At 38.2% G+C, this 27,813-nt stretch overlaps 1 protein-coding gene across 4 annotated transcripts in view; it reads left to right on the top strand.

Moving 5' to 3' along the window:
• Nucleotides 1-24,962, top strand: part of PTBP3 (polypyrimidine tract binding protein 3) — a 140,412-nt gene extending 115,450 nt beyond the window's left edge. For all 4 annotated transcript variants that reach the window (XM_075280442.1, XM_075280445.1, XM_075280444.1 and 1 more), the window contains 7 exons: nt 7,069-7,143; nt 8,571-8,710; nt 11,231-11,264; nt 15,426-15,518; nt 19,402-19,618; nt 21,100-21,177; nt 23,943-24,962. In XM_075280442.1, the coding sequence (XP_075136543.1) occupies nt 7,069-7,143; nt 8,571-8,710; nt 11,231-11,264; nt 15,426-15,518; nt 19,402-19,618; nt 21,100-21,177; nt 23,943-24,075 (770 nt within the window). In that variant the 3' untranslated portion in view covers nt 24,076-24,962. The remainder of the gene's footprint in view (nt 1-7,068; nt 7,144-8,570; nt 8,711-11,230; nt 11,265-15,425; nt 15,519-19,401; nt 19,619-21,099; nt 21,178-23,942) is intronic.
• Nucleotides 24,963-27,813: the final 2,851 nt, after the last annotated feature.

The following is a 27,813-nucleotide window of genomic DNA, read 5'->3' as shown; positions in this document are numbered from 1 at the left end:
TCAGATGATCTAACTGCATCCATACTTTACACATCAGGTTCCTACGCTAGTATATTACTCTAGTTAAATGAGTCCAACATAATCCAATTTACTATCTGGTAATGCTAGACCTCCTAGTTCTTTCAGGAGACTGAGCATTGTTTCATTCTTTCTTTTTTTTTTCCTGGAAAGCCCAGAGAGGACAGCCGTGTTGAATTTTATTAGTAAAAGTTAAGCTTATCAGATAGGTCTGGATGAATAGCATCCTTAGTGGAGTGCCCTTAGTTCAAAGACTTAATCCAGTGCATCATATGTACCCCGTGTCTTAATTTAAAAAATTTCAAGTTTTCCATAAATATCCAATTTAAAGCTATTTTGACATCGGTGAACAGAAGAACCAAAGGAACAACTCTCAACTTTGCTTTATAGATCAACTTTATGGCTTTCATAAACCCTGACTGGTTTAGGTGAATGACATACCCTAACCATCGTGTCAATTTGGACACAAATATCTTGTTCAACAACTTAATATTTATGTTAATCAGAGAATTTTGTCTATAACTAGAGCAACATAGTAAATCTTTCCCTGCTTTTGGGATTACAGTATATATGCTCTCAAAGTGCTTCTTGGGAACGACACAGATTCAAAAAATCTTTCATAATAGACCATACGGTAGAAAATCCAACTGGACATTGAGCCTTATTGATCTTAGTAACTTTTATTAGCTTCATCTGCTTCTTGCTCGGTAATTGGAGCCTCTAGTAATTGAATTACATCACTAGGTATTGTTGGCAAGCCCAACTCCTCAATATACTCTCTCAGATGCTAAGTTCAATGGGTTATTACAATCAACATTATACAAAGTCACATAGTACTTTGGTTACGAGTATGTCATGAAGAATAGATTTTTTTTTTTCTTTTAATACTAGAAGAATCTCTTATAGCTGGAACAAATGAGTTAATTTGTTCTTCTTATTATATTTGTAAAAATTACACCTACACTGAGATGATGGTCAGTGCTAAAATCTGCTTTCTAAGACCTTAGACCTCTCTTTTCAACAGCAATATTGCCTTAGCTTCAGTAGCTGAATGTTTATGTGAGGAATATTTCTTGGGACAACCCCTTTAATCTTAAAGAGGACTTTTCACCACCTTCAGCAAGAGAAAATTCCAAATGCGCTGGAATGAGTGGAGCGGCACGAAGAACATGAATTGGTGGAGCACCTTAGCACATCATCTACTGCTAGACCTTTCCTTCCTCTAAAATCTTGCAAGATGGCTAGTGCTAAGGCAGTTCTGGATGAAGAAACAAACTAGTTTGCAATTATTCTTTATGGGTACCTGGCCAATAGAATTTTCAAGTAAGGTAGGAGAAAAATGTCTTTTTTTTTTTTTTTTTTTTTTTTTTTTATAGGGATTTCACATCTCCGTTCACAGTATAGGGAATTGTACATAATGTGATCCCTTTTAGTTGCTAGGTAACATTTATTACTGCAAATTAGAGCTGGACGATGTTTAGCTAAAAATAAAATCTCAATTTTTCAAGATTATGGGCAATTTTCAATTTTTTTTTTAAAGATTTTGCTAAAAGAAATGAAAGTTAAGTGAGTTGGCTGAGGGAGACAATGGGAAATATATTTGATGCAGGCTTCATTGTCCTCCCACCCAACTATTCCCTCCAGTGAAGAAGGTCTGGTTTATATTCCATGCATTCTTTGTTTTCCCTGCTGCAAACTGTCAGACTCCATGGCAGGGCTAGCAGCAATCTCACGATTCTGGTAAAATCTGAATCACAATTTTTTTTTTTTTTTTAATGGTGAATTAATCAGATTAATTGCACAGCCCTAATGTAAGTGTTTGCACACTTTCCTTTAGTTAAGGTTTACTAAAATTAAGATCTGAATCAGCAGCTTTGCCTAATCTCTGTTCTTCTCACTTCCTGTATTCTTCATCAAACAGTCAAAGCCACCTTGCCCCACCTTTCTGAACAAGACACTATAAAGTTTGACTTTACCATGAGAAATTCTTTATTATTAGTGTTGAGAGAATAGTAGATACGAATACCTCGCTCCCTTAGGAATGCGTGTTAGCGGCCGGCAAATCTTCACAGCGCTTTACCGCTTGGTGTTCGACCGCTTCCACGCATTCCTATGGGAGTGAGGTATTCGACGAATAGTTTCGAATACTATTCGCTCATCTCTATTTATTATGATTACTAGAAATCTAATATAACTGTAGATCAAATAATATGCACAGTAAATGTATTTTACATTACACAGGTTTGGAGAGAAAAAAACAACTTGAATGCTACAGGAGAGATTGGAATCAGTATTATCTTTGTGTTTCTATAAAGAGATAACAGACATGAAATTATCAATACACTGCAGTTAGATGAACAGATTGTCCTGCCTGCAGAGCTATAGATAACAGTAAAAGCACTTAGCCCCCCAGAGAGCAGTGACTGATGTAATTTGTTCTGTCTTATCAGACAGGTCCAGCTCCATGGAAACAATGGGGGGAATAATTCCACATAGCAGGCAAATAAATCAGCATTGTTAAAGCAATGTATTTAGGAAAACTAAGCTAGCAGTATAGATGGAATCCTTGAGATAGGAATACCCCTTTAATATTTCAATAGGGTCATTTTTCATGCATTCCTTGACAAAGAAGAAAAAAAAAACATTGCACTAATAAGGAGCTGTTTTAATTGAATGAAGCTTTATTTGTATAAATATAATGATATATGTAAATGGTTACAATATTTAAGTGAAAGGATATTTTTTTTGTGGAAAACAGTTGAAAGAACACTTCAGCAGCTTGTCAGAATGAAATTCCTTCTTCTCTTATTCCTGAGGGTACTAATGAAGGACCTTAATTATGAAGATACCTAATTATTACCTCCATATATCCCACATATCAGTACCTCTTATGTGAGGCACACAGGGGGTTAATGAGAGGGACATGATGGGGTTAACTTCTATTTCTATGATCTCCATGGAGTTACTAAGCTGCAATGCACATGACCAGACTTTTTATCTGCAGTGGTGGACCCCCCCCCCCCTCGGCTTATATTCAAGTCATTAAGTTTTCCCAATTTTTCTGTAGTAAATTTAGGAGTCTCGGCTTATATTCGGGTCAGCTTATACTCGAGTATATATGGTATGTCTTATTGATAAGGTTGCAAGCATACTATGAAAATTAAACATAATGGAAAGGAAAAAAAATTCTGATCTGATGGCACTTACTAAATATTAAACCCTGGCTGAGCTTTAGGTTCCGTTCACACAAAGCAAGAGGGAATCCACGTCATAATCGGCCCCCTCACAATGGTGGTCTATGTAGACCGCTAGCGTTCTTTTTTCCGTTAGCGGCATGTTTTGTGTATGTATACATATCTATGTATGTATATATGAGTACATTTTAATTTTAGGCAATTCTTTTTAATTTTTATTTATTCTTTTACTTATGGACAGATTTATTTATACTATCCATAAATAGGACGATAAAGTAGAGAATCTTAAACTGCTCCAGATTTATCAGTTTGTTTAATGCTGAGATGCACCAAAGTCTTACCCCTTTCCCGATTAAGCCCCTCTGCTTGCCAGCCAGGGTACAAAAAGTATCTGAAATTTGACTTCTTATTCATCCCTTGTTCCATTATTTACTCCCTTTCTTATTGGCTGTTTCTGAATGGGTTGGTCAAGCAGGTCCTGGTGAGTGACTTCATTAGCTGCATTTTTGCATATACCTATGTAGTAACTTTTTGCCTAAATAAAATGATGTAATTGGACAATGACCTGACGTTTTTTTGACATTTCCCTCTTCTCTAAAATAGAATTTCAGCCCAGATGATTGCACTTATTTTAATACTTTAAAATGATGACGTACAAGCTGAAATGTAAAAAGAATAGAACATTGCAGCTAATGTGATATGTGTGACTCAGCATTTTAAAGAGGTTCTATTGGAACTATGGCTACAGCAAGTGAACAGCAGGTGCTCCAATTTCCTGTTATATACCTATTCTGTGAGTGTTGATCTCAGAGACTACAGATGCAAGGGTACAATAGGTTATTGCCTTGGAGCAATTGGATGTAAGATCTCCAGTAAGTGGTTATCCTCTTGGATTTGGTCTGGATGACCAAATTAAAATGTGCAATTTTATTTAAAAAAAAATAAATAAATAATAATAATTATTCCCAACATCTCATTCATGAAAACCTCCATACCTTGTACTCAATACTTAAACATGGCATTATCTTGGTAAAAATATGGCTTTATCGAGGAGGATCTGTATGAAAAATTATGTAGCTGAAAAGTCACTGCTCTAATAAAGGGCTTTTTGTTTAGTTTCAGTCTACTGGTTTTCTCTCTGTGTATGTAATATATAATATTTTTGACAACTTTTGTTGTAGATTTAAATTACATATGTGATTCCCTACTTATCTGAGTCTCTTAGGGTTAAAATGGAATTTTTACAAAAACATGCCGGTAATAAAAAAAAAAAAAAAAAAAAGTACAATGTCTGCAAAACAGTGTGGCCATTAAATGCAAAACCTGTCTGTGTTTTAGGTACCAGCTACTACTTGTCGCTACCGGTGCTACTAGTTTGCAAGGCTCTTGATGTTTAGCATTTAATATCCTCCCATTATTGTACATGTGTGGTTGTTCTTCATTGTATTCATCCGTGAGGTTCTGCCTCTGTCTTCTAGCTTCTTATTTAGTATGTTTAAAATATTTTTTTATTATGATTATGTCATTCGTCGCTGAAGTGACAGGAGTTAGCTGGTCTTTATGGTGTAAATGAATCCATGTTTTCAGAAGTCCATCTTACTGCTTCTCATTCCATGTAGAGTTCTAAAGATGCCACCATCTTTGTTCATGCACCTCTCATCCTTTATGAAATGCGTTCTGCTTTCTCTGCAGATAGATGAATCTTGTCAGGTTTATATTATCCCATTGTCAGTATGTCATTCTGCCAGTTCCACATCTACTGACTTTCGCATGCTTACATTAATTTATTTCCCTTTTATGTACCATGGTTCATTATAATACAGGCTTCCAATATCTTATTAACCATTTGTTAGTTGCATAGTGTGAAGTGAGACCATCACTTAACGTTTCTTTCCAGGGAAAGGCTTGATCTTCTTGCTTTAGTAAGTCCTGAAAGTGTTCTTTACTGTGGAGATGATAAGTGTTCCCTTTCTCAGATTTGGATCTTTGTTGTCATAGTCACTGCAATTGGTTTTAGAACACTGCATTATAGTGGTGTTTTCTCCTGTAGGGATACAATTGTAATACTGCATCCAATGGAGTATGCCACAGTACTTAACAAACAAGTATTAACATATATAGCTACTGAATCCTTTACATAACGTGATTATTGACAAATATGGCCTAGCTTGGTCAGATAGTGTACGCACACATGCTTGTATATATAGTCTAATCTTGTCACTACAGTAGCCTTTTTTTTATTAATAATAATAATAAATTTTATTTATATAGCACCAACATATACCGCAGCACTGTACAATTTGTAGGGTTCAAGTACAGACAAAGATACATTACGAAGAAATAGTTACTTCACATAATGGGACTGAGGGCCCTGCTCACAAGAGCTCACAATGTATGAGGTAGAGGGGGTGACACAAGAGGTAGCAGGGGCAGCAATGGAGGTAGCATTGCTTATACAGTGCTCAGACATTGTAATTTTGTAATAGAGGTCATTGTCCTTACTAGGGTTGAGCCGATCCTGACTTTTCAGGATTGATTTTAAAATCCGATTTCCGATCATTTTTCATTCGAACCTGATCTCTATCCCAATTCCGATCCCAATGCAAGTCAATGGGATTTTTTTTTATTAATCGGAGATCGGATTTTAAAAGCAATCCTATTCACTATACAGAATGGAATCTAAGAATTGTTAGAATCCACGCTGTGTAGTGAGTCCCCCCTGGTGTCCACTTACCTCCAGAGATGGCTGCTCCGCTGTTCTTCGCCTCGCTGCCGCTCCAGCTGCAGTCTTCTTCTCCCTTTGCTGCCCCCTCCCTGCTAGTTTAGGAGAGTGTGGGCGGGTTAGGAGAGTGTGGACGGGTACTGGGAGGGGAGACGTCACGTCTCCCCACCCTGTACCCGCCCACACTCTCCTAACCCGCCCACACTCTCCTAACCTGGCAGGAAGGGGCAGCGAGGCGAAGAGAAGCGGAGCAGCCATCTCTTCAGGTAAGTAGCTACTAGAGATGCTACTTTAGTCTCCCATTAGAATGAATGGAGGCAGCTGGCGCGCAGGGAGTTAAGGCTGTGTGCCGGCTGCTTCCATTCATTCCTATGGAACCGCAGCGGAGCCTTCACACTGAGTATACACTATATACTCAGTGTGAAGGCATTGTAGGAAATACTACCGATCTCGATCCCACCTAAAAAGATCGTGTTCGGAATTCCGATCGCGATTGTGAAATTTTCTCGATCGCCGATCGGAATCCGATTTTTTTCCAAACACGATCGCTCAACCCTAGTCCATACACAAACATAAAACTGTATGAGCCATCATCAGTCGTGTCCTTTAAGGTGCAGATGGTGCCTGACATTAAAGTTAGCCTGAAATGGCATCATATCATTTGGGGTAATGTGGGAGCGGGGACAGAGGAGGGTTCATATTAAGGACTCTAATTATGGTACAGAAGGGTTTACATTAGGAATTGAAATAGGCCTATCTGAAAAGATGTGTCTTTAGTTTGCACTTGAAGCTGTAGAAATTGGGAGTTAATAAAAAATAAATCAATCAATTGTTTTAACTACTATATTCATCTCCATATTCTACTAGGCTGTGTGTGTGTCTGTGGGCAAGGGATGGCAGGACAAGTTGCAGTGGCTCTTGGGACTTCAGACTTATACCCCTCTCCTGGATTTTATGAGAAATGTTTATATTTCTACATGATGAAAATAGTTTATTGAATTTATTTTAAAAAGGTTATATCATTTGTTAAATGGCATAGGCTGGAATTTATCCACAATCGATCCGTCATGGATAATTGAGAGTAAAGCACATAACCCTTGCTGATATAGGACTATATGCTTTTATTTTTGTTAGGTGCTCCAGGTATAATTTCTTCACCATATGCAGGAGCTGCTGGATTTGCACCCGCTATTGGCTTCCCTCAGGCAGGTATGTGTACCGCAAGATGCATCAGATTAAACAGCATTTCCCATATATTTGTTGATAATACGATGCTTTGATGTAAGCTCATTTAGCATCATGTGAGAAAAGATAAGTCATGTTTGTAAATCTGCATAGAATTATAATTGGTTTGGGTGCTGTCACATCTTGCTAACAATTTTCTTTGGAATTTTGTATCAGCAGTTTTACATTAAATAACTCTTCTTAGCATAGGATTGCTGTACTGTATATGGGGCACTTGGCCCTACACACCAGCGAATAAGGTCTTAAGAAATGTGTACTCCTGAGGACACAAGCAAATAGCCAGTAGAGTTACCCACTGACGAATAATTCAGATTTTCTATCAAAGTTCTATATTTTTACAAACTTTAAAATAGTTTATTGAATTTATTTTAAAAAGGTTATTACATTTGTTAAATATGCCGGAATGTATCCACAATCGGTCAGTCATGGACAATTGAGAGTAAAGCACATAACCCTTACTGACACTTGACTATGTGCTTTTGTTTTTATTTAGGTGCTCCAGGTATAATTTCTTCACCATATGCAGGAGCTGCTGGATTTGTGTACATTTTAAGGGGTGCCTGGGATTTTGCTTGTTTTTCCAGTTACTGCACCACTCTGGTCTCCAGGCTCTGTCTGGTATTGCAAATCATTTCTATTCAAGTGTATAGACCTAGCTGACCAGACACAGTTAAAATGAATAAAAGTGATGCTTTATCTGGAAAAAAAGTGGACCTTTTTTGTATTTCTGGACATTTACATTACCCCTTAAAGAGGACCTTTCACCAGTTGGGGCACATGCAGTTTTATATACCGCTAGAAAGCCGACAGTGCGTTGAATTCAGCGCACTATCGGCTTTCATGATCTGTGCCCCGGGTGAAGAAATATCAGTGCCGATACCATAGCTTTTCACCGTCAGAAGGGTGTTTCTGACAGTCAGTCAGGAACGCCCTTCCTCACAGTAGCAGCTATAGCGCTGTACTGTGAGAGCAGGTAGGAACCCCACCCCCCGTACTAGTCTATGGACGAGCACTATCAGGAGGGGAGGGAGGCGTTCTTCCCCGCTTTCACAGTACAGCGCTATAGGCACTACTGTGAGGAAGGGCATTCTTGACTGACTGTCAGAAACGTCCTTCTGACGGTGAAGAGCTATGGTACCGGCATCGATAGTTCTTCACTGCTGGCACAGAACATGAAAGCTGATAGTGCGCTGAATTCAGCACACTGTTGGCTTTCTAGCAGTATATAAAACCGCATGTGCCCCAAGTGGTGAAAGGTCCTCTTTAAGTACGATCATGGTTTCTAGCATAATGGTAATCTATGGTAGTGGTATATGAGAGACGCCATGATAGTACCTAAGGGTTAAGTACAATATTGAATTTTAATTTTGCCCTTTTCTTTCTGTTTTAAGGACTATCAGTTTCAAGTGTACCAGGGGCTCTTGGACCTCTCGCTCTCACCACTTCTGCTATCACTGGGCGTATGACAATACCTGGCATGGCTGCTATTCCTGGACACTCTGTTTTGTTAGTCAGTAATCTAAATCCTGATGTAAGTCAGACATCTTTACAAGTCTTATGTATAGTCATTCTTTATATCAGTATATATTATATTTCCATATCACTCTGTCTCATATCTGTATGACTATGAGAGTTATTTGCACAATGAGAAGGCCTAGTTGATATACCCAGGATTGGGGAGTACCAACTTTAACCCCTTCCCGCCTATGGCATTTTTTGATTTTCGTTTTTTGTTTTTGACTCCCCTCCTTCTAAACCCCATAACTTTTTTATTTCTCCGCTCCCAGAGCCATATGAGGTCTGAATTTTTGCGGGACAAATTTTTCTTCATGTTGCTACCATTAATTATTCTATATAATGTACTGGGAAGCAAGAAAAAAAATTCAGAATGTGGTGGATTTGAAGAAAAAATGCATTTCTGCGACTTTCTTACGGGCTTTGGTTTTACGGCGTTCACTGTGCAGTCAAAAAGACATGTCCCCTATATTCTGTGTCTCGGTACGGTTCCAGGGATACCAAATTTATATGGTTTTATTTACATTTTGACCCCTAAAAAATTTTCCAAAACTGTGTTAAAAAATTTTTTTTCTAAAAGTCGCCATATTCCGACGGCCGTAACTTTTTTATACGTAAGTGTACGGGGATGCATAGGGCGTCTTTTTTTGCGGGGCCGGGTGTACTTTTTGTTCTGCGATTTTCGGGAAATGTTATTGCTTTGATCACTTTTTATTCAAATTTTTATCAGAATCAAAACAGTGAAAAAACGGCGGTTTGGCACTTTCGACTATTTTTCCCGCTACGGCGTTTACCGAACAGGAAAAATATTTTTATAGATTTGTAGAGCGGGCGATTTCGGACACGGGGATACCTAACATGTATATGTTTCACAGTTTTTAACTACTTGTATATGTGTTCTAGGGAAAGGGGGGTGATTTGAACTTTTAATACTTATATTTTTTTTTTTTGTTTTTTTTTTTTGCATTTATTAGACCCCCTAGGGGTGTTGAACCCCAGGGGGTCTGATCACTAATGCAATGCATTACAATGCTAATGCATTGCAATGCATTGCAAAAAATCATCCTTTCTTTTGCAGGCTGCATAGACCAGCCTGCAAAAGAGAGGATTTGCAGACAAGCCTGGGAGCCTTGTATAGGCTCCCAGCTGTCATGGCAACGGGACGTCAGCCCTGGAGCATGATCCAGGAGCCGGCGATCCCGGGCAAAATGGCGGCGCCCATGCGCCGCCGGGAAAATGGTGCCTCCGGCGCCTTTGACCGCGGCGCCGGAGGGGTTAATGCCTCCAATCGGTCCGGGGACCGATCGGAGGCATGAGAGCCGGTTGTCTACTGCTTAAAGCAGTACACACCCGGCGGCTATGGCGGCCGCCCGGCTCCCGGGCGGTCGCCATAGTTACAGACCCGACATGCGCCGTACTATTACGGCGCATGTCGGGAAGGGGTTAAGAAGTTCTGAAAAATTGCAAAATATTACAAGCAGTCATGGAGGAAACAAAAAAAAAATCATAAAAAAATATTTTAATTCTACTCCGCTCCAGCGCCAATGCTCTGGTAGTCCCTGACAGTCTGTTTACTTTAACTTAGTTTCAGCATTGTAACTGAATCAATGTTAATTTAATACATTAATTATACAAATTATTTTGCATCTTTGTCATCTTGTGTCACATTGCTACTGACTGAAGGATATGTCTCTTACCGTATGCTGTCTAGTCAGGACTGCCAATATGCATATAACCAAAAGCAAAATTCAGTGGCATGGCATATAATTAAGGGAAGTGTCTGGTGCTACAAAATGACTTCCCTTAAAGGGCTGGTCTCAATTTGTGCTGTCTCATAGAAGGAAGGGTATTTTGAATAGGATAACCCCCCCTCTATAAGGATGAGGTAGATGGACGAGGGTTCTTAAACCTCTTCAGCAATTTTAAAGAGGACCTTTCATCAGATTGGGCACAGGCAGTTTTAAATACTGCTGGAAAGCTGACAATGCGCTGAATTCAGGGCACTGTCAGCATTCCCGATCTGTGCCCCGGGTAAAGTGCTATCGGTCCCGGTACCGTAGCGCTTTACAGTCAGAAAGGCGTTTCTGACAGTTAGCCAGGGACACCCTTCTGCCCAGCAACGCCTATGGCGCTGTACAGTGTGAGCGGGGAGGAACGCCCCCTTCCCTACTGATAATGCTCGTCTTTGGACGAGCACTGTGAGCGGAGGGAGGGGGCGTTTCTCCCCGCTCACACTGTACAGCGCGATAGGCGTTGCTGTGAAGAAGGACGTACCTGACTGTCAGAAACGCCCTTCTGACTGTAAAGTGCTACGGTACCGGGACCGATAGCACTTTACCCTGGGCACAGATCGGGAAAGCCGACAGTGCGCTGAATTCAACGCACTGTCAGCTTTCCAGCAGTATATAGAACTGCCTGTGCCCTGGACCATGAAAGGTCCTCTTTAAATATGTTGGTTGCTCTACTGTTTTAGGTCATATTTAGTATTTAGACTGTGCAGTCTGTTTTGATAAACTTTATCTGTTTTATTTTCCAGATTATCTTACCCCATGCCCTGTTTATCCTGTTTGGTAAGCAGTTTTATTTCTTTATAGAGAATCACTTTAGAAATTGTTACTGTAAGGAAACTTTCTCCAGTATAACACAAGTAACACTTAACTATAGTATTAGTACTATTTACTTAAAATGATGGGTATTATTAACCATTTCACAAGTCAATTTTCACTTTTATATTTTTTTTTTTCCTCTTAGGGCTTATATTATGACGAACAAATTGTACTTCATAATGGCGTAATGTAATAATCTGTATGATTTACTGAAAAGCTGGAAAAATTCAATTTAAGGGATGGAATTGTTGGGGAAAAAAGCAATTTGGCCAATTTTATTACAGTTTTTGCTAAAAAATGACACTTTAAGGCTGGGGACCCACATTGCAGAAACACAGCTTTTTTTGTTGCAGATTTTGCTGCAGTTTTTTGAGCCAAAACCAAAAATGGCTACAAAAGAAATGTGAAATATATAGGAAGCTCTTATACATCTACCGTTAGCTCTATCCATTCCTGGCTTTGATTCTAAAAAAAATTGCTGTGTTTCCTCAATGTGAGACCTCAACCTAAAGGGGTGTTCCAGTTTCCAAAAATTAAATGCGAATACATCAACAGCAATGCTAAATGTTCACTTTTCGCTTGTGCACCCTTTGCTTTGCTTTATTTTACTTGCTGCTCCTTGTGTCACAGTTATTTTATATACAACTGGATAATTGGATAACGCCTTTAAGTCTTTTCTGCAAGTCACTATTATCGAAGCAATGGAAAATATATATAACTTTTTTTTTTTTTTAAATGTAAAATACTAAAATTTATGTTTTATATTAACATACACTCACCGGCCACTTTATTAGGTACACCTGTCCAACTGCTCGTTAACACTTAATTTCTAATCAGCCAATCACATGGCGGCAACTCAGTGCATTTAGGCATGTAGACATGGTCAAGACAATCTCCTGCAGTTCAAACCGAGCATCAGTATGGGGAAGAAAGGTGATTTGAGTGCCTTTGAACGTGGCATGGATGTTGGTGCCAGAAGGGCTGGTCTGAGTATTTCAGAAACTGCTGATCTACTGGGATTTTCACGCACAACCATCTCTAGGGTTTACAGAGAATGGTCTGAAAAAGAAAAAACATCCAGTGAGCGGCAGTTCTGTGGGCGGAAATGCGTTGTTGATGCCAGAGGTCAGCGGAGAATGGCCAGACTGGTTCGAGCTGATAGAAAGGCAACAGTGACTCAAATAGCCACCCGTTACAACCAAGGTAGCCAGAAGAGCATCTCTGAACGCACAGTACGTCGAACTTTGAGGCAGATGGGCTACAGCAGCAGAAGACCACACCGGGTGCCACTCCTTTCAGCTAAGAACAGGAAACTGAGGCTACAATTTGCACAAGCTCATCGAAATTGGACAATTGAAGATTGGAAAAACGTTGCCTGGTCTGATGAGTCTCGATTTCTGCTGCGACATTCGGATGGTAGGGTCAGAATTTGGCGTCAACAACATGAAAGCATGGATCCATCCTGCCTTGTATCAACGGTTCAGGCTGGTGGTGGTGGTGTCATGGTGTGGGGAATATTTTCTTGGCACTCTTTGGGCCCCTTGGTACCAATTGAGCATCGTTGCAACGCCAAAGCCTACCTGAGTATTGTTGCTGGCCATGTCCATCCCTTTATGACCACAATGTACCCAACATCTGATGGCTACTTTCAGCAGGATAATGCGCCATGTCATAAAGCTGGAATCATCTCAGACTGGTTTCTTGAACATGACAATGAGTTCACTGTACTCCAATGGCCTCCACAGTCACCAGATCTCAATCCAATAGAGCATCTTTGGGATGTGGTGGAACGGGAGATTCGCATCATGGATGTGCAGCCGACAAATCTGCGGCAACTGTGTTATGCCATCATGTCAATATGGACCAAAATCTCTGAGGAATGCTTCCAGCACCTTGTTGAATCTATGCCACGAAGAATTGAGGCAGTTCTGAAGGCAAAAGGGGGTCCAACCCGTTACTAGCATGGTATACCTAATAAAGTGGCCGGTGAGTGTATATGGAGATTTAAAAAAACTAGCATGGTACAAGGGAAAAATTATTATAGCATAGTTACCCAATGGTATATTCCCTGCAGGTAAGTCCCAGTAAAGAGCTCTATCATTCACAATAAGAACGATAACAAACACTAACAAACGTGAGTAGAGCACAAAGTAATGACAAATTTTTATTAAATAGTCATATAAAATTACAAAAAAGAGGGAAAAGACGGACAAAATGCTATCAGATGCAGAAAGCCCGGCAGAGGCAGGTCTGTATCCAAGTATAGGTAAGTATGTGTAATGTATTGTATAATGTATACCACAAACCGTCTGTACAGCACATATACTTATATATAAATACATAAAAACTGTATACATAACACAAAATATCAATATGATATACATGTATAAGTATATGTATAGATGAACACGTGTAGTAAACAATATAGTATATGTCATGTATCACAGGATATCTATGCAATGCACCTGTAGCAATACTTGGATACAAACCTGCCTCTGTCGGGCTTTCTGCATCTGATAGCATTTTGTCTGTCTTTTCCCCCTCTTTTTTTGCAATTTTATATGACTATTTAATAAAGATTTGTCATTACTTTGTGCTCTACTCACTTTTATTAGTGTTTGATATACGGAGATGTGCAAGGGCTATATTTTTGGATAACATGACATAGTTTATATTATGTAATTTAAACAGACGAAGCATTGAAATACCAGCAATTCTGTCATTATTTTTTTCCCGCTACAGTGTTCACTATATGGGCTAATTACAGTGCCTTGTGAAAGTATTCGGCCCCCTTGAACTTTTCAACCTTTTGCCACATTTTAGGCTTCAAACAAAAAGATATCAAATTTAAATTTTTTTGGGAAGAACCAACAACAAGTGGGACACAATACTGAAGTGGAACAAAATTTATTGGATATTTTAAACTTTTTTAACAGATAAAAAACTGTAAAGTGGGGTGTGCAATATTATTCGGCCCCTTTACTTTCAGTGCAGCAAATTCACTCCATTCAGTTCAGTGAGGATCTCTGAATGATCCATTGTTGTCCTAAATGACTGATGATGGTAAATAGAATCCACCTGTGTGTAATCAAGTCTCCGTATAAATGTACCTGTGATTCTCTCTGCGCTTTAAACAGAGACTATCATGAAGACCAAGGAACACACCAGGCAGGTCCAAGATACTGTTGTGGAGAAGTATAAAGCCGGATTTGGATACAAAAAAAAGATTTCCCAGGCTTTAAACATCCCAAGGAGCACTGTGCAAGCAATCATATTGAAATGGAAGGAGTATCCGACCACTGCAGATCTACCAAGACTCGGCCATACCTCTAAACTTTCATCTCAAACAAGGAGGTGGTGGCAGCATCATGGTTTGGGCTTGCTTTTCTTCAGCAGGGACAGGGAAGATGGTTAAAAGTGATGGGAAGATGGATGGAGCCAAATACAGGACCATTCTGGAAGAAAACCTGTTGGAGTCTGAAAAAGACCTGAGACTGGGACGCAGCTTTATCTTCCAGCAAGACAATGATCCAAAACATAAAGCAAAATCTACAATGGAATGATTCACAAATAAACGTATCCAGGTGTTAGAATGGCCAAGCTGAAGTCCAGACGTGAATCCAATTGAGAATCTGAGGAAAGAGCTGAAAACTGCTGTTCACAAACGATCCAACTTCACCGAGTTTTGCAAGGAAGAATGGGCAAGAATTTCAGTCTCGCGATGTGTAAAACTGCCCAATACCCCAAGTGACTTGCAGCTGTAATCGCAGCAAAAGGTGGGGCTGCAAGGGGGCCGAATAATTTTGCACGCTCAATTTTCCAGTTTTTTCTTTGTTAAAAAAGTTTAAAATCTCCAATAAATTTCGTTCCACTTCACAATTGTGTCCCACTTGTTGTTAATTCTTCCCCCCAAAATACTACTTTTATATCTTTATGTTTGAAGCCTGAAATGTGGCAAAAGGTTGAAAAGTTCAAAGGGGACGAATACTTTTGCAAGTCACTGTATTTTGATATTTTTTAGTTTGGACATTTTCAGACACAAAAATACCTAAAATGTTAATAATCTAAAATAATGTATAGCTCATTAATGTTTTTTTTTTATTATTATTTATTTAAACCCTTCAGGAGTATATGGTGATGTGCATCGTGTGAAGATTTTGTTCAATAAAAAAGAAAATGCATTGGTGCAGATGGCAGATGCAACACAAGCACAGCTTGGTGAGTACATAAAGGGTTGGTCTGGTAAGAAAAACATCCATCGCAACTAAACAAAGTGTAGCTTTTCTCAGTAGTAAAAATTAGAGCTATAATTACATAAATTGTTGTAGGCAACAAGGCAGATTAATTTTAGAATAGTTCATAAAAATCCCTTTTTTATCCACCAAAGAAGTTAATAAAATGTATTCAATAAGTTTTACGTCCCCAAAATGGTGTCATTTCAAAATGCATCTCATCCTGCTAAAAAACAAGCGCTCATATGGTTACATTGCCAGAAAAATAATAAAAATATAGCATGCACAATGTGAAGACAAAAACCCCCAAATTGCCAAATCATTAGAACAAAACTGGTTTGCGGCAGGAATAGAATGTATAAGCTGTGCAACACAGATCATAACCTCTTTTTCTAGTTGTTCCTACCCCGGGCTGTTTTGGTTAGTTTTTTGGGTTCAGGATATGTTGGTTTTGTGTCCCTTATTTGTTTTTAATGTCCCTCTCCTACTGCTGTTGTACAAACTGGTTAGCATAGACTGAGGCAGACTGACATCTAATACTATTCCTAGTGTCAGCCTCCTAGTGGCCAGGTCTGAAAATGGATTTTGAGTTGTTCTGCTGACACAAGCTGGGGGCAACATATCGAGCACTGAAAGGTGAAAATTGAAATTTTCACTTTTCATTATCCATATTATTTGGAGGGAAGATTTAGCTTAGTTTTTGGATGCAACTAAACAAAGTGTAGCTTTTCTCAGTAGTAAAAATTAGAGCTATAATTACATAAATTGTTGTAGGCAACAAGGCAGATTAATTTTAGAATAGTTCATAAAAATCCCTTTTTTATCCACCAAAGAAGTTAATAAAATGTATTCAATAAGTTTTACGTCCCCAAAATGGTGTCATTTCAAAATGCATCTCATCCTGCTAAAAAACAAGCGCTCATATGGTTACATCGCCAGAAAAATAATAAAAATATAGCATGCACAATGTGAAGACAAAAACCCCCAAATTGCCAAATCATTAGAACAAAACTGGTTTGCGGCAGGAATAGAATGTATAAGCTGTGCAACACAGATCATAACCTCTTTTTCTAGTTGTTCCTACCCCGGGCTGTTTTGGTTAGTTTTTTGGGTTCAGGATATGTTGGTTTTGTGTCCCTTATTTGTTTTTAATGTCCCTCTCCTACTGCTGTTGTACAAACTGGTTAGCATAGACTGAGGCAGACTGACATCTAATACTATTCCTAGTGTCAGCCTCCTAGTGGCCAGGTCTGAAAATGGATTTTGAGTTGTTCTGCTGACACAAGCTGGGGGCAACATATCGAGCACTGAAAGGTGAAAATTGAAATTTTCACTTTTCATTATCCATATTATTTGGAGGGAAGATTTAGCTTAGTTTTTGGATGTTTGTCATGTTTTCAGAGAACCTAAAATAGCCCCTACAAAATGGGCTAACTTCTTGGGGAATTTACCATGGTGTCCAGAAAGTCCCTCTAAATCTGTACTCCAGTTGGTAAAAATTGCAGTGCTCCTTCCTTTCTGAGCCCTACTGTGTGCCCAAGTGGTTTATGCCCACAACTTTTTTTTTTAATGTAGATTGTGAGCCCCCATATAGGGCTCACAATGTACATTTTTTTCCCTATCAGTATGTCTTTTTAGAATGGGAGGAAATCCACGCAAACACAGGGAGAACATACAAACTCCTTGCAGATGATGTTCCTGGTGGGATTCGAATCCAGGACTTCAGCGCTGCAAGGCTAGAGTGCTAGCCACTGTGCCGCCCCTTCTTTTTTTTTTTTTTGCACTTGGGATATACACTTAGTAAGTTTAGGACTGCATGTCCATGATAACACAAGAAAGCATCTTGGACACTGAAATGGCATGTATTCCTTGAGGGTTTTAATTTTTAAAATGGGATCACTTTGTGGGACTTTCCACTGTACTGATATTTTAGTGATTCTTCAAATGTAACATGGCACTTTATAAAGTTTTTGCAGGAAAATCTGCTTTCCAAAAGCCAAATGGCACTCTTTACATTCTGAGCCCCACCATGTACCCATACAAAAGTTTACAATCACAAATCGGGTTTTACCATGTTCAGGAGAAATTGTGTAGTGAACTTTGGTGAGCGTCTTCTCTTTTTTTCTTTCTTGTAAAAATGAAAAATTGGGGGGTAAATTGATGGTTTATTGGAAAAAAAAAAGTAATTTTCATGTCCCAATGTTAATGAAATATGTGAAACATCTGTGGGGGTCAAAATGCTCAACATAACCCCTTGAAACTGGGTCACTTTTGGGGGGTTACCATTGTGTTGGTACTCTAGAAGCTCTGCAAATACAACATGGCATCTGAAAACTAAATTTGGGTGGTAGGCTCAAAGAGGTATCACTGTATAATATTATATATATGTCTGTTGCTTGATTTAACTGTATATATGCATGTTCCTTGATGTACATGGACTTTATCATGGTTGTTGTTTTGAATTTTGTTCATATGAGCCTGTTGTTTGTACTGCAGATGGCGATCACACTATGGCTAATATATATCCAATGTACAAATTTGTGTGTAGTATCTGATGAATGTTGATGATGAGACTGAAACATTATGTATTTGGATTGCCTTTTCTGCACTAAAATAACTGCATAGCACAATTTCCTTTGTGCTTGAGTAAGATTCCACCCAGTCTTCGGTGTTACATAAAAACTCTGCGCTGTATGACGTTATTGATTGTGTACTTTTGATAGCAGCTGTAGTGAGTAGTACTGCTGTAGTAGTCCCATAGATTTGAAGGAACTACTCTCCCAGGCGTGCCTCCTCCCGCATTGTATTTTAATATGGACTTCTGAAATAAAGATTCTAATTTTTATATTCATCCTACGCTGAGTGCCTACCTTTTGGATTGCAATTGCAGCAGTTTTCCCTTCAAATCTATGGAACTACTACAACAGTACTATTTACTGTGAGCACCACCAGTGAACTGTATGGAGTTTATCCCCGATCCTTAATAATACAGTCTGTACACACGTAGTAATGCCACCTTACTCCTCATATTTAAAACTGCTGCAGTACTCACTACAGCTGCTATTGAAAGTACTCCAAGCAAACTCTGCAGCTTGCATTGGGAAGGATAGGACATCAGTTTTTAAAAGTTGGTTAACCTCTTTAAGAAGTGCAAGTTAGAACTCTTGTGTTGGTTTATATACATTTTATTACTTCCTAGTCTCTGTTTATATTCACTTTATGCCTTTCATTCTTAGAAGAGCCACGGGAGGCATGATAGATCAATTTTTAACGAATCCCAGTTAATTCTGATGGATCTCATTGACTTCTAAATGAGATGGATGTACCTTTTAGGGTCTAATATGATCCATCAGGATTTTGGTCCATCAAGAATATGATCCATCAGGATTTTGGTACTTGTGAGAGAAAAAATAGTAACTCTCATCTATACTTTGTTTTAGTTCTTTACTAAACATGAGTAAGACCTTGAATTCAACAAAGTAAAAAAATTGAACAGCACTGCCAAACAATGTGAACAAGAAATGCAGGTGCACGTTGCTGTGGCTGCTATTCAATTGCAAAAACAAAAGTTGCAACAGCACCAAGAGCATTGCTACAAATACCTACTGAATGTAAGGATACATGAAAATGACCTTCTTGTTACTCTACATTTTGATCAAGCTGTAATTGTAAGACCACCTGCCCCAACAAAGTGACCTCTGTTAGGTAGGTGGGACCTTGTATTGTGAAGAATTATACAATAAATGAACTTATTATATATATCATTTTGCTGAATTAATACTTTTGCAGATATGTCATACAATTATATTTCTATAATAATTAATAAAAGTTCATATTACTGTTGCCTATGTATTCTTTTGCATATTTAGCTATGAGCCATCTGAATGGACAGAGACTTCATGGAAGAGTGCTGCGAATTACCCTGTCAAAGCACCAGTCTGTTCAGCTGCCTCGTGAAGGGCATGAAGACCAAGGCCTGACTAAGGACTATACCAACAGTCCACTACATCGCTTCAAAAAACCAGGCTCAAAGAACTTCCAGAATATATTTCCCCCTTCAGCAACCCTGCACCTGTCCAACATACCGTACGTATAAAATCTGAGTTTCTTCTTTAAAGAGGACCTTTCATCAGTTGGGGGCACATGCGGTTTTTTATACCGCTAGAGAGCCGAAAGCGCGCTGAATTCAGCGCACTGTCGGCTTTCACAATCTGTGCCCCAGGTAAAGAGCTATCGTTGTCGGTACCGTAGCTCTTCAACATCAGAAGGGCGTTTCTGACAGTCAGTTAGGAACGCCCTTCCTCACAGCAGCGCCTATAGCGCTCTACTGCGAGAGCAAGGAGGAACACTCCCTCCCTCTCTTCACAGTACGCGTCCATAGATGAGTACCGGGGGAGGCGTTCCTCACTGCTCTCATAGTACAGCGCTATAGGTACTACTATGAGGAAGGGCGTTCCTGACTGACTGTCAGAAACGCCTTTCTGATGGTGAAGAGCCACTGTACTGGCACCGATAGCGCTTCACCAGGGGCACAGATCGTGAAAGCCAACAGTGCGCTGAATTCAGTGCACAGTCGGCTTTCTAGCGGTATATAAAACCGCATGTACCCAAAGTGATGAAAGGTCCTCTTTAAGTAAACTTTTTATTTTTTGTTGACATCATTGTACAATTTACAAGTCAAGGGTGAGTTTAGAAACAGGAAAGAACTAAACCTCTTTCCTTTTATATTTCTTTTCCTTTTGAATGCAATTCTGCCAAAGCAACATCTACCACAAAAATGGAGCTTTTCTACAACATGTGGTCTTAGCCTTAAAGGGGCTCTATCATTGGGAAAAGTCATCTTTAGCTAAGCACATATTTGCATAGCCTTTAGAAAGGCTATTTCAAACCTACCTTTTGTATGTGAATCACCTCAGTAATTGTTATTCACATGTTAATTAGCCTCCACCGTGCACCCCGGAAGTATCTGTGAGCACCCTCTGCTATTCTCTGTGTGTGTGAGAGCAGAGAGATGAGTCGTCAGCAGCAGCAGCCTCTCTGCTCTCACACACATAGAGAATAGCACAGGGTGCACACAGACACTTCCGGAGTGCATGGAGAAGGATAATTAGCATATGAATAAAAACGGTCTCATTCAAAAACTACTGAGGCAATTTACATACAAAAGGTAGGTGTGGAATAGCCTTTCTAAAGGCTATGCAAGTATGTGCTTAGCTAAAAATGACTTTTTCCAACGATAGAGCCCCTTTAAAGTGTATGTAATGTCGATGTTAGACCACTATGTTCATGTGCTCAGATTTATTTTAGTGCATTCATATCGCCTATCTTCAGAATGGCTTTAAGAATGTATTTCTTGTTTGATTTTATATTTGACATTATAATTTAACAATCAGGATTGTCATTTACAACATCTTGTCTTTCTTTATAGTGGTTTGTGAATAGACAATGCTACTTGGATTTTTTGAATGTGACAAGTAAAAATACACCCTTTTCTAGTACATGCTAGGTTTCATAATGCACTTTAATAAATGTGGTTTGCTTCATTTTCTATCCTTTGTTTTTGAAAGGCCTTCAGTTTCTGATGATGACCTTAAAAGATTATTTGCAAGTACTGGATGTTCTGTCAAGGCCTTTAAATTCTTCCAGTAAGTATATCTATATAAATATTTGCAGTTAGCATTTTCTCCCCCGCTCCTTTTAATCCGATTAATAGACAAGGTGACCTGACATAAGACACTTGTTTAATGATTACTATAAATGTTACATGTAATTCTTTCTCTGCTCATTTTATTACTTAACAATATCCCTTATTGCTTAAGAATTTTATACTATAGCATCAAAACTACATCTATACCATATATATACACGTGTGGATAGATGGATAAATGGATAGCTATTTAAAACAAGCACTTGATTCAAAGTTGCAACAAATTTCATTAAAAACGGGGTATATTGCTGCTACCAGGTACTTAGAACATCCTGGGACTGGGATGCTGCAGTACCTAGGATCAGACATAATGCTTTAACCCCTTAGATGCTCTTTCAACCCCCTCACTCACTACTGTGACCTCTAGTTCTTCCAGATGTTTTGCAGTGTGATAGAATGGTCAAGTCACTTGTGTTTAAAAAAATAAAATAAAAGTGTAATAAGCAAAAACATTTCCCATTAGAGGTGCGTCAAATGTAAAAATAAATCAATCAATAAATCACAGGTGGGTGAATCAGCGAAGTGCCGTCCTGTATACACATATAGTTAAAGGGAGTCTGTCAGTAGGAAAATCAGTCTCAAATAATGAACGTGTAGGACAGGTTCTACTCTTTCCAAATATACCTTTCTTATTCGGCATTGCAGCTCCATTTTTCTGAAAATAAGTCTTTTATTCTTTATGCAAGTTAGTTGAGCTTAAGGGGCCTTTCTTCTCCTGCTGGGGCTATGCTCTCTGCTCCAATTAATTACCCCTAACTGTAGACGGTGTGAGAAAGTGGGAGATGTAATGCAAGCAATTCGGAGTGATTATTTAGAACAGCCGGTGAAGCGTCAGCAGGAGAAGAAACTCCCCTAAAGCCCTTTTCAGCTAATTTGAATAAGAATAAAATACAGATTTTTGTGAAAGTGGAAAGAGACAGAATAAAAGAGGCATCCTTGGAAAGAGTATAAGTAGCCCTATAAGGCACTTTTATTAGTTTGATGCCAATTTTCCTGCTGACAGACTCCCTTTAAATTGTAACAATCAGGATGCCTGTAGCCACCACTAGGGGGATCCAGAAAACTTGCTGCAGTCTGTTTATTCATTAATCTCTGTAATAAAACTGTATAGCGTTAAATGGGCTGGTCACTTTCTGACCAATATTGTTATTGTTTGGATAATAAAAAAGATATTCAATTTTCCAATATACTTTCTGAATCAATTCCTTAATGTTTTCTAGATCTCTGCTTGCTGTCATTCATTCTGCTTACCTCTAGTGGATAAAACTCTGACCATGGTCATGTGATTTCTGGTCCGTGGTCATGTGATGAGCACACAGGTGCACAGCTTGTTACCAGGCAGATGTCTGATTACTGGGCTGTGACTATAACGAGTGGCACCTGTGTACTCATCACATGACCATGGACCGTAAATCACATGACCATGGTCAGAATTTCATCCACTAGAAGTAACAGAATGAATGACAGCAAGTAGAGATCTAGAAAATCATGAGGAATTGGTACAGAAAGTATATTGGAAAATTATGTTTCTTTTTATTATACAAACAATATCATTGGTTTCTTAGGATTGTTCTGAAAATGGCCACACCCTTTAAAGAGGATCTGTCACCAGGTCAGAAAAGCCCAATGACTTACCTCTTATGATAAGAGCAGTCACCTTGAGCAATTTGGGTGTTTTTTTGTTTTTTTTTTTTTAAATCCAAACCTATTAAGCATTTCCAAAGATATAAGTAAGCCCGTTTAGTGTGGATGCAATTTAGAGTATACTAGTCAAGTGGGCGGTAACATAGCCTACAGAGTTCCCACCCCTAGTAAAACAACAGTGTTACAATCCACACTGCCACTAGTATACCCTAAGATGCACCACAACTAAAACAGCTGAATTTAAAAGGGAACCTGTCACATTGTACATGCAGTCCTATCTGCAGGCAATGGGTTATAGACCAGGAGAAACGGAGCAGATTGATATATAGTGTTAAGGAGGAACACTCAGTATAACTTGCACTTAATTCATTTGCACCCTACTTGGAGATTGACTCCTTTTGTGATGAGAGTTTTTGAGTTTTTATAGAACAATACAAACAAAATCAAAATAATCCAGAACCCCTACTCTTTCCAACAAACTAACAAAGGATGTCCACATAAGTCAGTAAGTGAGCCGCGATCAAGCCTGTTTTGATATGACCAAAGCAGCTAAGACCTATCCCGTGTAAGGGAGTATCATCTCAACCATTGCAGCATCAGATTTCTTTTGACAGCCATCTTTTTGTCCATTCTTGTACAGGGAAAGCCGTCAGTCATTGAGTGAGACTTCTAATCCTGAAAAGAGGAGTAAATTCCAGGTTATAATGAATCTTTCACAGTAAAACTATGGATTAATCCGCTCAGGACCTCCTTCTCTATTACATGCTGCCTGCAGATTATAGAGAATTTAATGCGCTACGCCTTAATGTATATAAGAAAAAGATATGTACTACCTCAGGGGTCAGCAACCTTTGGCACTTCAGCTGTTGTGAAACTACGACTCCCAGCATGATCCATTCACTTCGATAGGAGTTCCATGAACTGCAGAGCAAGTATGCATGTTGGGAGTTGTAGTTTTACAACAGCTGGAGAGCCAAAGTTGCCTACCCCTGTGCTAGCTACTCATTTGTTGTAAAAGCAGTTATAGATGGTGAAGACTATTGCTTTATATTTTTATAGGAAAGACAGAAAAATGGCACTTATCCAGCTTGGCTCAGTGGAGGAAGCTATAACGGCTCTAATAGATCTACACAACCATGATTTGGGAGACAACCATCATCTGAGAGTTTCCTTTTCCAAATCGATGATCTAAGTTCCATCCTGTAACGGTTTTCCTCCCTCTTTATTATTTCTTTGTAAAGACTGGACCACGGTTTTGGCAAAAGCCCTCAGACAGAGACTGAATATTATGAGACCAACCCTGCCTCATTTGTAAGAATAAATCTCCATGAGAAGGAACACAACATATGCCTTCTTATACACAGACTGAGAAAATGCAGAATTGTTCTTAAGTTTTGTGCTTCATAGTTGTAAAACATACAGATTCTGCATTTTAGAGTGAAATCTAAAAATTGTAGAATTTTGTTCTAGAGATGCATATCCCTGGTGTTCATTTTCATTTTGTTCCAAATGATCTTTACGCAACATCTTCTGACAATCATCCAGGTTATGAAATGGTTTGTGGAGAGAAATCTCAACTTTTTATTTTTATGTGGAGTTATGCTTACCAAGTATTTAAATCTGTTGACCCAAGATCGACAGTTGTTACCTATCTACAGGATGGTTGGTAGATATCTGATCGCTAATGGGCTGCTGATCTATAAAATGGGCATGCCAAGTTCCCTATACTTCCTCACTGTATTCTTGCAGTAAGGAGGGGAATAGGTTGCACTCTATCCCCGTCAGAACTGTAGACTTTGAATGGAATGACAGTACATGTGCTCAGTTACTGCTCCCTTCCTTCCAACTTGAGGGATTCCTAGAGATCAGATGTGTATCACCTATGCTGATGGGTGGTAAATGTCAATCTTCAGACAACCCCTTTAAATATATTTTTTTTATATTTATGGATGGAGAATGTTCAAAGTAAAAAGAACTTTTTTTTTTCCTTTTAGTGAGTATCACTATCTGGCAAATATTGTTATTTTGGTAATATTTTTCCATAACAAATTATACATTGGACCAACTTATTTTATTGAATGTTTTTGCCCACCATTTTTTTTTTTATTAATATATTTTTTTAATCATTTATTTAATCTACCATATTTATGGTTAATTATTGTGCATTTGTGGGCCATATTTTTTTTCTAATGGTTCTGCAAGTTTTTGGAAATCTAAAATTGAATATTACTTGAAAATGGAGCTGCACCTATTCATAAGCAGTCCGCGTTGTGAAACGAACAGCTCTTTGCCTATTAAGTTGTGTTGTGTAATGCACTTATTTTGGAACAAATTGTAAAAAGTTCACAGTTAATTGAATCATATACTGTTTCTTTTCTTAATATAAAACGTTTACAGTCTTACAAATAATTATTCAGGTCTATCATTTGGTTTTGCAGATTTTTAAGAAATTATTTTTGGTAATATGTTCAAGAAGACTTAAACCTCAAGGGTTTTTTGTACCACTATAATAACTAAAATCCTTACATCAGATTTACTGTGTACTTAATTTACTTATGTGCCTTATTATGTGCTTATAATGAAAATAGGGTAGGTTATTTTTGATGTATCTTTTGAAAATTGTATTGTGGGTTTGGTGAGAGGTTTTTTGCTTCAATCTTTTTCTTAGTTTTTGGTGTTTAATGTGTGTTTAACTTTTTTTTCCCCCCAAGCATTAAACTTGTTTCAGTTGCATTTAGCCTTAGACAACAGGTGATAAGAATAGTAACAGATGATAAAAGCTTTGAGAATCTGTATATATTTACAATGAGGTGGACTGCATGTCTGTTAAAAAAAAAAAATACTTGTTTGCATACCAGATTTTTTTTTTTATTTCAGTGTAGTAGATATGAGATATCCCTAGGTATGGAGCACTCAGTTAGTCACATCTATCTCTTGAGCCACAAGGTTTGGATAGCACTGTCTTAATCTCAAGACGTGATGAAAGTGAATGACTGGCGGTCTACAACTACACACTTTGCAAGCTTTGAATTATTATATATGAAGCTTTAAAACTACAGAAAAATCGTGTATGGTCTCTAGAATCCGTTCTAGAATGAAAACCAATGTTATACAGTAACTGGCTAGACAACTGTGCACGTATGCAAAAATAGTGCAATATGTTGCATCACTGTACTCACACTAACAAACTATTAGGTAAACTCGTCGTGGCTTTGTATTATTTTTTTTACTCATTTCTTTTTCTTTAGTGTTTTCCTTTATTTTTATTGCATAAAAGTCTATTATGAAATACACATGTGAAAGTATGAGCATATCTTAACCCTGTTTGGTTTATCTTGGTTAGAAATAGTTTACCTTGGTTTTAATGTGTTGTTGTAGAAATTGCAGTGAAGGCATGAAGTCTTATTTTTTGGTACCCTCTCAGAGGAGAACTGGTCTTGTTTCTTATAGCAGCCCAGTACTGCAGCTTTCATTTCTTTAAGCTCCTCTGAAAAATTCAAGATATTGATGTGATTGGTTGTTTGGTGTGACAAGACCAGCTTTTCTATAGTGAACTGTATGGCGATTAATGTGGCTCTGTAGTCCATATGTCTCTGTACCTTGATCTACATGCCACAATTTACATACAAAATCCTACTGAAAAAAATTATGTTGTCTTGTAGTATACAGTGGTACATTCATTATACATTGCTGTCAGTACCCTGTTATGAGCCTTACAGTGTACCTAAACATTTCAATAACTTAATTTTCTGGTAGCAATTGTGACATTATTAAATTTTTTGTATAATGCAGGGAAACTGAGGCTATCACTTTAAACAGATATGGACACTATAAAACTTAGAACAGTGCTAGTGATTCTCAACTTTCATATGACACAAAGATCACACATCTACCTGTATTATTCCTGAGAAATCACCAATTGGAAGCAATTCGGATTGGCCTTTTTATGCTCCTACTCTCAGATGTGTTTTCAACCGATAAATTCTATGAACATAACATAGGTAAACCTTTTTTCAAAGTCTGTTAATAAAATACATTATAAAATGAATTAATGTTACAAATGCAGCCAGAAAATGAAAAGTTGTTTGAAAGTTTAGTTATGCTTAATATGACTGTGCCATGAGGCCATAAGGAGTCTTGCTTAAAGGCGTCTGAATTATTAGGTCATACCTATTACATTGCTGTGAATTGTTACTGATGCTGATCACCACCAATCTAACTCTATAGTCTGAAAACTGTTGCCACACTCAGAGTAGCTCAGGATATATTGCAGCATTTTTTGCTTGATGATGCATTTCAAAATGCGAAAAAATAAAATAAAGTGAAACATATCCTCAAGAATCTCTTAACCGGCGCTGAATGTCAGCTGCTGCTTTACAAGAAATTGCAGTGGTAAGATATATAATATAGGTAATATGTGAGGTCTTAGCTGGTCTAAGTACAATGTGTGGTGTTCATTGGATTCTTAACCACCCCTTCCCAATGTTTTAAATTCATCTATGTATCTATATACGTTATCATAATCAATAATCATAGCTGATTATGTAAATAGTGTTTGTGGAGAAATGTGTCCATCAGAAAGTGCTTCATTGTTTCATTGGAGCAACTAGCAGTGTTTTATTAAATATTATACATGTCATTTATAGTCCCACTCAAGTCCGTTTCAACATGTATATATCTATACATTGATATATGTAGTACCTACTGTATAAGTGGTAAGTATGCCTAACGACCTGTATTAATCAAAGTCCTTTCTCAGGTAATTTTTAAGAAATAAATGGATTCAGATTGCCATCTTAAAATTGCCCAAACGCTGATTGGTTAGTATTTTATTCTTTTCAGACTGTAATGTGGCAAATGACCCATTGCACTATCTTGGCAATTCAAGTTGCTGTTCAAACAGTTTCCAGTAGGGGTAATGTAGCTGGGT

This window comes from Leptodactylus fuscus, chromosome 1, assembly GCF_031893055.1.
Source record: "Leptodactylus fuscus isolate aLepFus1 chromosome 1, aLepFus1.hap2, whole genome shotgun sequence".
In the NCBI taxonomy this organism is placed as follows: domain Eukaryota; kingdom Metazoa; phylum Chordata; class Amphibia; order Anura; family Leptodactylidae; genus Leptodactylus; species Leptodactylus fuscus.
This window is presented reverse-complemented; position numbering and strand designations above follow the sequence as displayed.